This window comes from Cebidichthys violaceus, unplaced genomic scaffold (assembly GCF_023349555.1).
Source record: "Cebidichthys violaceus isolate CVI_PGR_0920_01 unplaced genomic scaffold, fCebVio1.0.p SCAF_11, whole genome shotgun sequence".
Lineage (NCBI taxonomy): Eukaryota > Metazoa > Chordata > Actinopteri > Perciformes > Stichaeidae > Cebidichthys > Cebidichthys violaceus.
The window spans coordinates 5,596,584-5,612,631 of record NW_027176274.1 but is presented as its reverse complement, the minus strand read 5'-3'; the positions used below and the strand labels follow the sequence as shown (position 1 = coordinate 5,612,631).

Sequence of the window (16,048 nt, the reverse complement as noted above, 5' to 3'; positions counted from 1 at the left end):
TGACTGTGCAGACTTTGAACATGAGCTGAACTTCTTCATTGTTTAGCATCTGCAAAACTCAAGTTAAATCATCATGGTGTATACACTGAGTAGCATTTTTGTTAAGTAGCCACCATCTGCCAGGAGGACCTCAAGAAACAAGGTTGTTTGTATCCTCAAATAACACTGCACCAATCAAATATAAGTATTTAATATAAGTAATAATATAATGACTTTCGGTACTTAGGGACAAATACTTATTTTAGACATATCTCAAGTGTAGTTTTGGTAAAGAGAGAAAAATAAAAACAAATGTTTTGTGGTATTTCCTTTGTGAAGGAAACCATTACTTTGAAAGAGCTACTTCATTTGTAAAACTGCAAACTGTAAATTTTGTTTTGTTTTTATTCAACCTTGATTTTACCGGGATATTCCAATTGAGATTAAAAATATCTTTCTTGAGGGTTTCCTGGCCAAGACGGCGGCACAAACAGAATTAAAACAAACAGCAAATGACATCAGTGGTCAAATAGTCCATAATCCTGTTTTTAAACTTCAGTGTTTATAAAATAATCGAGTTTCAAACCAAGATGAGGGCGCACAATCTTTAAAAGCACTTTCACCAAAGACGGTGCAAGTTTCGAGGAATGACGCACATAATTTAACCGCATGACCGGAGGTTGCAGCCACTGATAGTGTTAAAAGTCAATAGAAAACATAGCAGACACATTTCCAACAAATATTTTGGGCAAATGGTGGACCAGGTTATACTAATAAAAACAGCTGTGAATGTCGGCCGCTTGCTGGGAAGAATTTGTCCGGTGAGCAACCCCTTAGATCATTTCCTGTTGATGATTTGGAAAAAAACGAACACACAAACAAGCTCCTGACGGTCTACATTATGGTTTCAATCAGGACTAAATGTCCCTCAGGAAACCTTCCTCATAATAACATTGAGAGAAAGAAACACTGTGTAACGTCTTGGTCTGTACCACCGCCTAGCCCGCCGTGACGTTTTATTTATTGCCCCTGTGCTGAGTGGGGGGACATAGCCAAGTCAAACTACTCAGCAGAACACTACATATTTTAACACTATAAATAGACTTGCTTCTGTAAACCTACTCTGAGAGGAGTCACACATGCAAACATTAACACACGCTGCATAAACACTTTATCGGACACCACATTCTAAATTAAAACACGCATCTAAAATCTCTTCTTTATTTATCATGTCTGCATACATGCAAACTGACTGACGCCCACACACTCAAGAGTCAGGAAGGGAGGATTAGAGCGGAGGTCAATACCCAGTAAACAAAGTGATTGACACTATGGCATCTATATCTGGTGTCTACCTCACGCTGCCTGCAAGCAATTCATGATCGCCCCTCTGTATCGCTCTGCCTCTGTCCGTCTCTCCCTCCTCCGTCATGCTGTGAGCCAACTAATCATGTCTATCTCCTCCTATCTGTTTCCAATCTCCCTGGTGACATACGGTAATACAGGAGTAGAGTTACGTGGCCTATGTAACCCGGCCAGACGCATTTTATCTCAGCACCACCTGGATTAGTGTTTAACCACTCTGGAATCTCACAGCAGCAGCAGCCAAACACCACTTTTAGCACAAGGCGTAGCTGACTAAAATCTGGCATATGCGAGGGGTAAACATCTTGGGTTGTTAAAGAAATGTCACTGGTTATAACCAACTGCTTGGGAACTCATCATTCCCTCATAATGCATACTTAGTTGTTGTTAGTTAGTTGGGATAGGTCTGAAAATAAGAAGAGTGCAAATGTGTTTTCATTAGATTCAGTAGATGAAACTCAGTGGAAAGAGACAGCGGAGGTTCATTTATTTTTCTTACTCTTTACTTTGCTTCAGCTTTCAAACTACTTTCTGCCTCCTACGTTCACCTCTGGCGTGCAGCCGATAAAGACAGCACCTCCAAGTGTCTGATGAATAAGGCTGGTGTGATAGAGCGGCAGACACTCTGTGTGTGCGTGAAGTATTGTGTCTGCTCTGCTTTGAGGGTCTATCAATCTCCAGACACACACAAAGTCATTCAACGTCTATCACATCCAAACAGGGCAGGAAATGAGACGCACTGAGGTGACGAGTGCGTGGATGACATCACATCCTCCTGCACGAGGCGCCACTAAACACATTTCAAGTGAATCTGATACTTTGTTTATTTGGTTCATACACACACACACACACACACACACACACACACACACACACACACACACATATATATGGGGAGGTTAGGCAACAAAACTACTTGGTTAGGTTAAGTAAAAGCTTGGGTTAAAATAACAACAGAAGTAGCGTTACTTATGTACGGAAGTTACGTGACAGTTAAATCAACATTGACTTCCGGTTTCACTCAGAGTTTGTCACTCGTTACACTACGTCACCTGTACGTACAAACTGCCGGAACAGAACATTTCCTCTGTCTCAGTTTGTCCGCCCCTCTCAGAAAACACAAACACGTCCCTCCTCTTGACCTCAGACTTCACATGATGATCTTCAGACCACACTCACTCTCTCACGCACACACACACACACACACACACACACACACACACTCACGGAATAGAGCAGTAAACGGTGCTAAGCAGTCAAGCAGGGATATAAGACAGGTCACTGCATTATTTATGTCTCTCCACCACGTTTAGTATTGCATCCTGATAACACCTATTCAGCAACTTTTCCCCACATGCGCATACCTTAACAGAGATGCAGCCATACAGAAATGTAATAAAAACTTGCATGCACAGCAACATGCACACAGGAAGGCACACAAACTATCACACACAGTCCCAAACAAGGAGAAAAACACGCACAAGCTTCCACTTGGAACTGCTTTGAGAAATTTAACTAGATCCTTGTTTGTTGTCCCCAAATGCAAATTGCCTGACCTTGTTTTTTTTTTTCGCTCTCTATCGCAGATTCATTTTCCCTCCGATTAGGGAGTCTGATCTGTCTCGAAAGAGACACTTTTCAGTGTTTCGCAATCGATTTGGTAGTCTGTGAGAACTCTGCAGTTGGACCATGCCGCATTCATTTCCATCGGCCAGAGCGCATAATGAAAGCATTAGTGGTTTAGTAAGTGTTTGAGGACGAAAGTGAGAAAGCGTGTCTCACCCAGCTGACCAGAGAGCTTGTTGGAAACGAGGCTGTTATTTGGCAGATCAACTTATTATCCACCAACACGGGCCCCGATACTCAAGACAGCACAGCGAGCCTCACGTTCTCATTATTGTGACCTTGATGCAAACAGGTCCCTGAATTTATCAGTCAATATACTCCATCTGCAGCAAAGCCTGGGGGAGGGGAAAATGCTAATTGTCCTCATTGATTTCTATGCATTTCCTACTGTTCACAAAGCATTTTCAGTAGGATGGATTCAGTTCCAGCCTGAAGCACTCACAAAACGCTTCAGGCATTGTTACCTTAAACGGTAGAAATGGACACATTTGTAGCTGTGTCTTTGGGGATGTGAGAAACACTGAAAGTAACAGGCTGACATGTCTTCTTTGGATCAGAACCAAGGAGCTTTTAGTCATTGAAACCTGGGAAACCTCAGGAATGGACAGACAGAGAGAGAGAGAGAGAGAGAGAGAGAGAGAGAGAGAGTGAGAGAGAAAGAAAGGAAGAAGGAGGCTGAGCAGGAGGAAAGAAAGACAGTGAGCACAATGCCAGAACATCTGTCTCTCATCATCCGAAAAGAGAAAGTCAGCAGCTCAGAAAAGCTCACTGGACAGAAAATACAACTCTCTCCCACACACACTCACACACACACACACAGACACACAAACAGGTGGGGTAGTGCTTTACTCCAGGTGCCCTGCATTAAGCCACAGTGGAAAACTACAGCGAGAAAAGAGATGTGTAAAACAGAGAGAGGGATGGCAGAGGACTACAAAGGGTCTGAGAAACAAAAAGAGTGATGGGAAAGTGGAGAGAAGAGAGACAAGGAGTCGTAAAAAAAAAAAAAAGGAAGGATGAGTGTTTGATACAGAAAAAGAACTGATATGAGAAGAAGCTTCTCAACTCAGGAGCAAAGACATACCGGATCTGTGGGGCTTTAGTGAGTAGAGAGGGAGAATATGACAGCGGACAAAGAAGGATACAAACAAAGATCAATAACAGAGAGTAACAATGACAAAGTGAAAAGCTAACTGAAGGAGAACAGAGTGAGAAAAGAGGATAAAAAAAGAACAGTGTAGTGGGAAAAGGTAGATGTAATGTTAAAGTATGACTAGAGAGGAAGAGTTGCAGGTTAGATGAATGGGTTTGGGGCATGTCCGGTCATGTCCATGACTCGATTACTGATCAGCCAAAGTGGACAACTAAACTACCAATGGCTTCAATGTCCACAAGTTTACTGTGATGAATGTTAATCAGAATAAATTGAAATGTGTGTAGACTACGCACCAGCCAACACGTCCTACAAATTAAATCTCACAATACGTGGTCTTGCCTCTAGAACGACACACACAGAAGCATTTTTTCTGATCCCCCTATTGGCAGAATTACATCATCCGCCTGTGCCTTCCGAAACCATAACAAATCTCTGTTGAAAAATAAATCTGTTTTACGACGTGACAATGTGACATGTGTAAGGCCTGACCCCCTCCCTGCCCAGACTTTGTTCCTCTAGAGCAGCGGCACAGCGCTCCCCCTTTGCTGCCGTCGCTGGTGGGCTTTGTGTCTGGAACGTAAACATATGTCGTCTTGGGACACTTGCTGAAATGACTGATTCTGTTATTTTTCTTGGGAAGACAGTCTCTCTCATATTAAACTTTAAAGGGCCCCCTGCATCACTATCGGTGTTTGATGCCCTGTAGAGCAGAAGGTCACCATCCTATCTGCTCCTTATTAACTTCAGTTGACATCGTGTTTATACGGTCCTATTCAAGTTTACCTTTAATCCTTCCTTCCAATGTGAGGTCAAGTGCTATGCGGTATGTAATTTACGACTCTGTATGTTCATGCCTCCGTTTTTAGTGAACTTGCTGTAAAATGGCCTGTGTGCTCAGCCTATAAAGTTAAATAGACACAAGGACTGGTACAGTGGGTTCCTGGCAAAAGTCTTCTTCAGACTCTTATCTCATAAAATACTAAAGCCCGGTTGCATACTGTTCTTTTTTTGAGGGATCAAACAACAAACACAGACTTTCACACAGGAGATCGTTTCATGTCCCTTGTGTAAGTCAATGTTGACTTTTTTCATTGTTCATTACCGACGCCAGTTATGTAACAAACATTGTTATTTTACATAAGAAACACACTTTTACTAACCCTAACATGCTGTTTTGTTGCTGAAGTAAAACCTAAAAACTAAGTAAACCTACGTGGGGAGTTTATATTGATAGTCACTTGGCATGATTACGGGCAGAAACTTGAAACGTGTTGTTCAGAAAGACATTGCTGCATCTTCCAAGTTTTAGTTTGAAAATGTTTACTCTGTGAAAGACACAAAAGCAAAACTTCTGGCCTTTACCAATAGAATCTTCATCCTAATATACTAAAGAGTAAAGTATGTAGAATTTGAGTTGATGAGTGGAACCTAAATCTTGTATATTCCTTTAAACGATCGTAAAAGGAAAAGGAAAAGCAGCCTACTTAACGCGGTAAATAAGCCTTTTAAGATGTGTATGAATGAAGTTGATCTAACAAACCGTGTGAATGGATTTCAAACAGCTGAGCTTTATTCTCTTCCAGGCGGAAGGAAAAAGGATGAGAAAACACAGATTGAAAGAGTCAGTGAGAATAGACGAGAGTAAAAAACGTGGATGAAAACGTAAAAAAGATTTTCCCACCGTGCAAAGTGGGCGAACAGAAGGTGAGGGAGGTTTCTTAATCCGAGCGAGGGAAAACACTGACAGAGGGAGGTGTGGAGAAAGAGACAGAGCGTCCTATTAAAGGAGAGGTGAAGTGCCATGAAAAGAGGAAAACAACGGGATGATTCAGCGTGAAGGGAGAGGGAAAGAGGGAAACAACCTGTGGCCTGGCACGGCACTGCTCTGGAGGGACTGCTGAGGACACACACAGGGCTTAGCTTACACGCACAAACACTCTTATTTGTGTGGGTGACGGATTTAAAAGAAGTGAGGATAGGCAAATGTCCCTATAAGGATGCCCATGATCCCTCTTTCCCTCCGAGGACATTTGTTCTTCATAAGTGTACAAAAACAAGAACACACGCTCGCTCACACACTGAGCTCCCTTCCTCTCTAATTACTCCAGTCATTACCAATGGCCAATGAAGACACTAGAATACTAACAGTTTACTAATGACATGATAACTGTAATTAGAACATCCTGCTGGACCCACTAATTGTCCTTTCCCTTTTACAGACGAGAGAGAGACAGAGAGAGACTGTGCCGAAGGTTAATTTGCTTAATGTTTATTCGCTTACTGCAAAGCATGTTGTAGCCAGTGGACCGGCCCCTCTGTTGTTCAACCACCATTATTCTAATGATGGGAAGGCTAATGTCTTCTCCTTTGATTCCCAAATTTATTCTTCTCTTTTTTAAGTTGAATAGCTAATTTCAATGTATTCTCTTGAGGAAGTTTCCTTAAAAAAGGAAATGACAAACCCAGCAGTCTGAACCACGAGATGAATAAGGATAACCCTTAATCCTGGAAACACCTGCTACCTGCAGGATCCTTCAAATGAAATGAGTGTTGAAGAAGGTCTGCAGCAACGCGTCACCTGCCACAGCTTAGCATACTCAGTTGTCACAAACAAAAGATTTAAATCGAACCATCGCGGTTTGCTGATGTTATAATTTGAGCTGGTTGCTATTATTGAATATATTTCATGGCCTCTTTGTGAACAAAACCGTCTGCTTTGTTGCATGGTTTTGATAAAATGGCCTTTGTTCCAAAGTATTAGGCGAGAGGAAGCTGAAGAGGAATCTGATATACATCTACATGACATATAATCTGTTCAACTATAATGTAATTCCATCCTCAATACAGTCATTTAGAAAATAGCCTCTTGTCTAAACTATAATCAAGGTATTTATTAATAATATGCTTTACCTTGGCCAGAACCCCCCCCCCCCCCCCCCCGCTCGACAGAGAGGAGGAGGAATAAATCTGGGTTGGTTTACTGCAGGTGGCTCCACTCAACTACTTCTTCACACTCCGCTGCTTTCCTCTTATTTCACTAATGCCCTCTCATGCTCTCTCCCTTTCCCTCTCTCTTTGACTCTTCCAAATGCTCATGACTCCTCTCTCTCTCTCTCTCTCTCTCTCTCTCTCTCTCTCTCTCTCTCTCTCTTTCTTCTACTCTCCATCTCAGCTCACACTTCATTTTTTTTCTTTTTATTGCTCCATTGTTTCAACGTGCTTTACTGGGTTGGAAGTTCGCAAGCCATATTGGTAAAGCGTTTCCTGGCCTTCTGTGTCAGCGAATTCTTGAACAAATCTGATAATACGGCAGTGATTTAGAGCAAACAATCAGAGGAAATTATGGGAACATATGGGAAATACAGACACAAACATGTATAGATGAGCTGATTTCAGAATTGCCCCTTCTTTTTATAGTCAGCTGCAAAATACATTTTGCTCTTAATATTGTTCATTCACTCACTCATTTTTACTTGCCATAATGGAGTGATGTATTTCTAGCCTTTCTGAAGTACACTTGCCAATCTTTATATGCACTGAGTAAAGTACCCAGGGAAACACACAATTACAGTGAAAGGAACAAGTTAAGTTCAAATGAATGAAAAAAAAACAACAATATCTCTTATAGTTCAGGCTAATAACTAATGTTTTCTTAGACAAAGTAATTACACAGAACGACTGTTTTACAGGCAGCAAGTCAATCCACTGTGTAGTGAGCTAAAATAGGGTACAACCCCACTGTGTGAACAAATGACATGGATGGTTTGTTTTATTGATGGCCAATTGAAGCTTACAAAGCATTATGACCTCCACCAATGTAACATTTAATTATTACAAGCCGGCCCCACGAGGCAACACAGCACCGGTTTGGTTGTGTTAGATGTGGGGCGATAGCTCCAGGCAAGAAAATAACTAATGCATTAGGAAACCTGGTCTCAGTCAGGATACACGGTGGTGTACGTCATCCTATTGAGTAGCAAAAGTACATTTTGCAGTTCAATGACCTGACTATTAAAAGCAAGAGAAAGCAGCCCGCTGTCCGTTCTGGTTCCTGCTCACTTTCCCCCCCAAAAAACTGGACAAGTCATTTCTTCCCCTCTGTTTCAGACTCAACTCACATTGTAACTGTTAAAAACAGTCTTATAAACCAGTCCTCAGTGCGTACCTGTGGGCAAGTCACCCCACTGCTAGCTTCTCACACTGTGCATCGCAGTGAGCCTGTTTCATCATCCAGCATATCTCAGCAGAGACACTATAGAGGCAGACAGCTGGTCTTGAGTGGCCAATTATGTCCGTTTATCTCCCTTGCAGGCACAGCTGTGATCAAACGGAATGAAGAAACAGGATCAAACAGCGAGGCTAAAAAATCATTCTTCCGTTTCGTTCCCTCTGCCTGTTTCTGTCTCTGCTACTTCCTCCCCCTTTACTTCCATCCCTCCCTACTGCCACTCCCTCCCTCTCTCTCTCTCTCTCTCTCTCTCTCTCTCTCTATCTATATATATATATATATATATATATATATATATATATATATATATATACACACACACACTTCTTAGTCTCGCTACTCTTTCCTTGCTCATATCTCCGGAGACAGTGGAGCAGAGGCATCTGTAAAAGTTTACTGTTAAGGCAGCTCCATCCTGCACAGCCGACTGCTGAGCGTGTGTGCGTGTGTGTGTGTGTGTGTGTGTGTGTGTGTGCTCCAGTGGCTCACTGGGTGCCAGCGGAGACACCTCAAAAGGGAGCTTGATCGAGTCCCCAGAGATAATATCCTCAAAATAGGTAGTTTGCCAGTGACTTTCAAAACAGCACATATAAGAGTTTCATACGGGTAACGTTATATGGTTATCTTTAGGAAACTGGTCAGAGTCATGGTTAAAAGCAGAACTACTTGGTTACAGGGAAATATTTTGGTCATGGTTAAAAAAAGCAATGATGACTGGTGGTATACACTGAACACCACAACTTCCTTTTGGATTTTTGCTGTTCAATAGAACCTCACTCATACTTCCTAGTTTGACAGGAAATGAACACAAAGGCCATTTGAAGCCGTTGATTCAATACAAAGTTGTGATTTGTCTGAATAAGAAAGTCTTTGAAAACACTTCAGAGTTTACAGTTAACAATTATATGTGAAGATATAAACATTTAGATACCACATCACCTCATGTGAACAGTGGCACGGCGCATATCTTCTCGCATGAGAGGTGAAGTGTGACGTAAAGAATGCCTCCACTGTTCTCTCTGTACGCTGTTTTTCTCAAAAACAACATTTGGCAGACGGGCCACTCAATCCAAGTCATGAGATCTGCAAAAAGCCCCGGCTAGCCTCCTGAATAAGCCCTAAATCAATAAAACCTAGAGTGCAACTAACTTCTCCACAGCTGCCCTATCTTAATCCCCTCTTTTGTAAATTGTGTACACACACACAAATGTATCTCAAAGCAGGAAGTGGGCCTTGAGGAGAGATTAAAAAAAATGATTGGAGCCAAGTTATCTATTTTCTTTTTTGTTGTTGTTGCATAAACAGCTATGAGAAAGCATTAGAGACTAAATAGATTGTTTTGCTTCTAAATCCATGAAAGGAAGGAGAGTAACACCACAACATATCTTACATACTGTCTTTTCTTAAATGTCGATTGGTTTATAATAGTCCTGGTTCCCTGCACACCTGTGGTCGGTTAACAGCAAATGTAAGTATCGCTGCCCTGACAAGGAGTCGCCACGGTTAGGTTTGTTTTTAACCAAAGCGACTGAAAGCAGAGAAGATGAGTGCATAAAGCAGTTTTCTAGTGTTCGCCCTGTGCGTAAAGAGTGTTCTTATAAGCACAAATCCCATTCAAAGACCAACGTTAAACGCATTAGACCAGCGCAATGAGCGCACGACTTTTGCCTTGCCAGAATGCAGCTACGAGCCCCATCGCGCACACCGACTTGGGAAGTGCCAGACCTCCGCAGCCTCGGACCTCCGCGCGCCTGGACCGCCGGTGACAGGAGCCCGGGAAGATTCACCACTTCTTCGCACAACCGCCAATGAGATTAAAAAGGGTTGATCTGTTGCATGAAGCCTGTCTGTCTGCCTCGCGGGAAATATATTTCAAGGAACGCAATACGACTACATCACAGATAAAAACAAGCGCGATAAAGACTCGCTTAACTCTACCGAGCAGCTACAGACCACTGGCACTGACGTTAGTCCCGATATGAATATTATAAGAACACTTGTGATTTTTCATCATTGAACAGCTCTCCTGTGAACAGCCGTTGATTAAACTGAAGTTAACATCAACAACGTGTTTAAGATATTTTTCCAGACGACATAAGCCAAGACAACATCCCAGCATCCCTCAGTTATTAATAAACTTGTTTTTATGACGGAGTGAAACCAGCAGTGGAGTGGGACGATGGATACGAAGTCGTTTTTGGAAAGTTGTCCGCGTTAGAAACGGGCACAGTTAACCATTGCGCACGTCAGGAAATTAATTAAGGGTTTTGTTGGACAAAAAAAATAAAATACTGATTTCGTTTACGGCGATTATAAATGATATGTTGTTTACTTGTACCTCTTCACCTCTGGTACCGACCGAGCAAGATGGGTCAATGCTGGAGAGTTAGAATAAGACGGGACATCTCCCTCTTCACTGTCCCTCGGTACGATGATTAGCAACGCATTAATTAGACGGGAGTGAACGCTAAGCTTGCACCCGTAGTAAAAAAAAAAACGCGTTACGATTTTGTGTAAATTTGTACGTTCATTACGCATTCTGGTTTGACGGGGAAACATCTCTAATGTGTTTCATAGGCTCCATGCTTGTGATGTGGATTGGGAAAAAAAAGTTCTCCTAAAAAAAAGCGGGTTAACTTCCATTTAACACCTACGTGTGACAGTGTGATCTGAGCGGGTAGCAAAAGTGTCAAACTTACCTCCTTCCTCTGCTCTGACCGCTGAAGGCAAGACAACAGCCAGTAAACATCCACAAAGCCATATGAATAAATCCATCTTTTCCTCTCGGATGTGGAGAAGGACCTCTTCTCCTCCTCTGTGGTTTTTGTCTGTATATCGGAGACAACGCTGCAGTCCAGAGTCCTCTTTTCCTCTCCCTTTGCACAGTTCTTTATTTCTTAGAAGCGCAAGACAAGTAGTGCCCAAAATCCACCACAAACGCCAGGTTGCGTTCACCGGGCTCTCCAAGAATATCGTCCTGGTTAAACACTACTGTTTGGAACTGAATTGTCAACGTGTGCTTCTTCTTAAAAAAAATAAATAATGTAAAACTTATTTGCGCAAATTGAGCTGATACCGGCGTAATATCTACTGTAAACACATCTTCAAAGCCTCAAAATCCATCGCCGTGCGCACAGTCGGCAGCACAGTGTCCCCTGTCAGTCACAACGCGCGTGGGAATAAAAACCTCGCTGACAGACAAAATCATGAATTACAAACAAAGTAGAAATCACTGGTTGAAACCACCAGGAACCAATAGAAGGATTTGCCGATGACTTTTAGGTTTGACAAAAAAAACTGAAAAAAGTAACGTGTGTTTCAGTGTGTTTCCTCTTCGTCTCGATAGAATATCCGAAAATCTTTCGCTCTGATTCTCTCTCCCAATTGAGCATTTACTTGGTAAACGCACATGTGATTAGGAAAGTAAAAAATATTTTCCCCTCGATTATCCTCCTAATAAACTGTTTCGATAGCAGTCCGTTCTTGGGTAAAAGATAACACAAGATCTCTTCGAGGAGGCAGCTCCGGCGTGCGTGCGTAAAACTGATCGGGAGAAAATAAACGTGCAGCCTCTCCGCTCTCCTCCTGCAAACTGTGCGGTTCTTCGCTGAAACACGCTCTTCAATGCCCGCTCCTCTCTCTCGCTCTCTCTCTCTCTCTCTCTCTCTCTCTCTCCCTCCTTGACGTTCGGTATATGTCTCTCTCTCTCTCTCTCGTTCCCTCGCCCGGCAGCTCCGGCAGTGCGCTCCTTCCCCTCCAATCTCCGCCGGGTTTGTGGCAGCGAGCAAGACTGCTCACTCAGTCCCCTGTCTCGGCGTGCGTGCACGCCATGCGCGCGAGCTTGTATCGGATTACAGTAGGCACCTCGGCCCGCCTCCATATGGCCCCTCACTGATTAAAGAGCAGTTTCATCTCCCTCCCACTCCTCTACCTCTCTCTCGCTCGCTCTCTCTTTCTTTGCCTCACCCTCTCTTACCTTCATATATCTCTCACACTCTCTCCCTCTAATTCATTATCATTATTGTAGCGCATGTCTCACACTTTTTCTCCCATTTCCCTCCACTGTCCTGTCCTCTAGATACTCTCTCCATGCCTCTTATTTATTCCTCTACTTTTCTCTCTGACTCTGATATTAAAGTGAGAATAGAGGGAGGTGGAAGGAAGAAAAGCAGAAAACAGGGAAAGGAGAGACGCTCCGCACAGCTTTATGAGCTTTGTAGTAGTGCTGAGCTTCAAATGGAACCTGGTGCTGGTCTACAGCACAGTAGAAAAACAGACCAAGTGCAAACTGATAAACTAATCAAAATGGAAAGGAATCAAATGAGTAACTTAGTTATCAATCACCCAAATCACTTTACTAATAATCTTTGATTTACTATGAAAATGAACAACAGAATTTTCTCTTTTGTGAAAAACTCAGAGTTACTCATCAGGAAGAGAAGCCATTGGGCAATAATGACTGAGCACTTGGTTGCAAAAATGCACACACACCTTTGCGTGCACAAACACAAACACACTTGTCTGTAGGACAGAGAGAAAAAAAGCTGTTTAGCAAGGGCACATGGGTCACTGGTGAATGGAATCTAAATAAGGGGAGAAAGACACAGACAGCACAACACAACGCTGACACACACTCACAGACATGGGGTTGAAGGGCAAATAGCCAGGGGGTCATTTAATGGGGGAAAATGCATAAGTTGACTGAATTTCTGTACCCTTCAATACTTTTTGTTAAAAATATGTTATATTCCCCCCGTCCTTCTCTGTAGTATGCAGTAATACAGTATCGGGATGATGTCTGTGGGAGGTGAGTTTTAGGGCCTGTAGGGAAGCCTGTGGTCTGAAAAACTAACCAAACCATGGCTCTCGCTTTGCCTTCCCAGGACACACCCTGCAAACATTCACACACAGATGCACACACATGTAGGCCATAATGATACAGCTGAAGTTACCAGTGACCGCTCAGTAAAAATCACGTTGTGCACCGAGTTATCTCGTGGGAAGAAAAACCCCTTTAAAACCTCTTTTTCTTTCATGACAAGAAGATCACACAATGCTTTTTTGTTGTTGTTTTTTACATCATGTGACAATTATTTATAGCCCCTTGAACTTCTCTGACACAAGCTTTTCTGAGAACAAGCGGTCTCATGTCACTGATCGCAGTGCTGACCAATCGGCTACATCCTCATTTCCTGACCAGTTTCACTTTTACTGTAAAAGGCCAACAATTACCAGTAAGCAGGTGAATCACTGGTCTCACTCAGTGACACGTGACACACACGTAGGCGCAGATACATACCTTCAAACTGTCACTCAGATGTTTCCTCGCATCTCTGGAGGTCTGAAGGTATTAAGTTCTTTTTACATGACAGGTCAGAGTGTGAGTGTGTGTGTGTGTGTGTGTGTGTGTGTGTGTGTGTGTGTGTGTGTGTGTGTGTGTGTGTGTGTGTGTGTGTGTGTGTGTGTGTATGTGTGTGCAAGAGAGTCACCCTACTCATTCCTTGGGTCCCTTTAGTCATTCAACCTCTGTAACCTGTCTCTCTCACCCCTCTTGCTCAACTCTTCCTGTGTCTTTCCACTGAAACTAAACCCGCTCAGGCCAACTGGAACATGTCAAGTGATGAGAGCGCAGAGCAAAAACATGCTAACATTAATGTAACGTTCCACTTGAGCTGTTGGAAATGTCTTATTTTGTGTACCAACTGTACCAAATTGCTGTTGGCACAGTTAAATCCTTACATTTTGAAATAATGAAAATAGTTTAAGATTGTAGTTTAAGGTTAAGGTTTGGTCTCACAGAGGAAGAGAGCACGCTGAATGCAAAAAAAACCCCCAACAATCTTAAATCTTAGTATCCACAAGTCTGCAGGCAGACTTTGCACAGGGAGAGTCCGCAACAACTTCTGTGAATCATTCTGAATTCACACCAACCCACCACCATCACCCAAGCCTTCTGGCCCTTCCCTTCACGCATTCTTCTGTAGAACTTGCAACAGTATGTTGCAAAACTAGGATATGCCAATCCATGACACCTTTTTCTGCTCGCCAAGCAGTGGACTGGGTTTTCCCAGAAGTCACCACCGACATCACTGAGACTCCATTTTAGGGAGATTGGGCAGAAAAGCTGCTTGTGCTCACAATCGTGTTTCTACCCCCTGAAAACTACCGTACGAACATCTTACATCATAGCCTGTTATGGTGAATTTGCATGTTTATGTGATGCCACTCTTGTCAAATATCTTGACTTGGCAATAACCATTTCCTAATCTGTAGACAACGGGACAAGATGTTGGTATGAGAAGAGTTCTGCTTTCTGTTTGTAGGAGTTGTTTTATTGTATGTAGGAGTATGTGTTGACCGTGGCTAAGTGGAGAGCAGGGCCGCCTTTCAATCAAAGGGTCGGCGGTACGATCCCCGGCTACTGCGCCTACGGTGTGTAGATAGATACCGAATTGTAAGTCGCTTTGGATAAAAGCGTCTGCTAAATGACCGTAATGTAATGTTGTATAGTATAGAAGTATTGACCAGTCACGTTTGAGCTGGTTGGTCGCATGCAGGCAAACAGTCCAGCTGGAGAGCAAACGACGTGGAACCTATCGTCTGATAATGATCTAACTCTTTATTAGCTTAAAATCAGCTTGTAAACTGGCTACAACTCAAACCCCAGCCTTACATCTACAGTTGCTAATCAGACTGCAAACAATTCACACAGGAGAGGAGGTCTTGATCGCTGGAGCAACAGAAATATTGTTCGTTGCCTCCAGAGGCTCAATCAGACTGATAGCCGATGGGTTCCGAGATTGAGCCTCACCTGACACTACTTCGTTCAGTCATTGAATGGAGAAAAGCAAAACACGAATGCTTTCATATGAAAACATGTTTGAGTGTGTGTGTGTGTGTGTGTGTGTGTGTGTGTTGCAACAGAGCTGTGAAACCAGTAGAGGGTAAGCTGATCCTTGCTCTGCGTCAGGGGGAGAACTTGTCCGCTGGCCTGTCGTCAAGCACTACTGGCCCTGTCCACACCTTGCCAACAAACCGCATCCTCTATCCCTCTCTCCTGTTCAGTTGATTTGATGAATGATTTCATGCATTCTTTTTTTTCAAATTTCAAATTTGTTTTGTTTTGTTATTTTTCAGCACTATTCCTGTTGCTTTTCAGTCATCTGTTGAAGTCCAAGTGTTCCTTCCTTGTTCACTCATACTTCATTTCATACCACATTTTCTATTTTCTTCCTTTTATCAATTTATTTGTCCATTTAATTTAATTTCCTGTCCTCTCTTCTCTCCACACGTTGCCATTCTCCACTCCTTTCCCCCCCTTTCTGTCCCTCCAGGGACCAACTGGGTTTCACTTTTGGTAGTTTAGCAATGCAGACCAACTGCCTTGAGACCTGAGACGCATGAAGCTGTTTTTCTTTCTTGCTAAAAAAAAAAAGCAATATCAGTGTTTTTGTAAAGGGTCCCTGAAAGCAAATCTCCTCTAAAAGCCCCTGAAAATAAGGTCAGCCCTGGCCACTGTAAAGCAAACCACAAACCAATAAAAGCTTCTATTTGACCCAATTCCAAAACAACACTTAAAAACTACTGCAGTGACTGAAAACATTGACTTCAAATTTAAGGTGCACTCATATTGAAAGTAACCTCAAATCAAATCTTGAGGAAAAGAAACTGCACCATTTAGAACAGGAGGAGTC

The 16,048-nt window shown here is 42.7% G+C and overlaps 1 protein-coding gene across 3 annotated transcripts in view; it reads right to left on the bottom strand.

Moving 5' to 3' along the window:
• Positions 1-12,114, bottom strand: part of LOC137866045 (neuropilin-2-like) — a 95,146-nt gene extending 83,032 nt beyond the window's left edge. For all 3 annotated transcript variants that reach the window (XM_068701692.1, XM_068701710.1, XM_068701701.1), the window contains exon 1: positions 11,054-12,114. In XM_068701692.1, the coding sequence (XP_068557793.1) occupies positions 11,054-11,129 (76 nt within the window). In that variant the 5' untranslated portion in view covers positions 11,130-12,114. The remainder of the gene's footprint in view (positions 1-11,053) is intronic.
• Between the last annotated feature and the right edge of the window lie 3,934 nt (positions 12,115-16,048).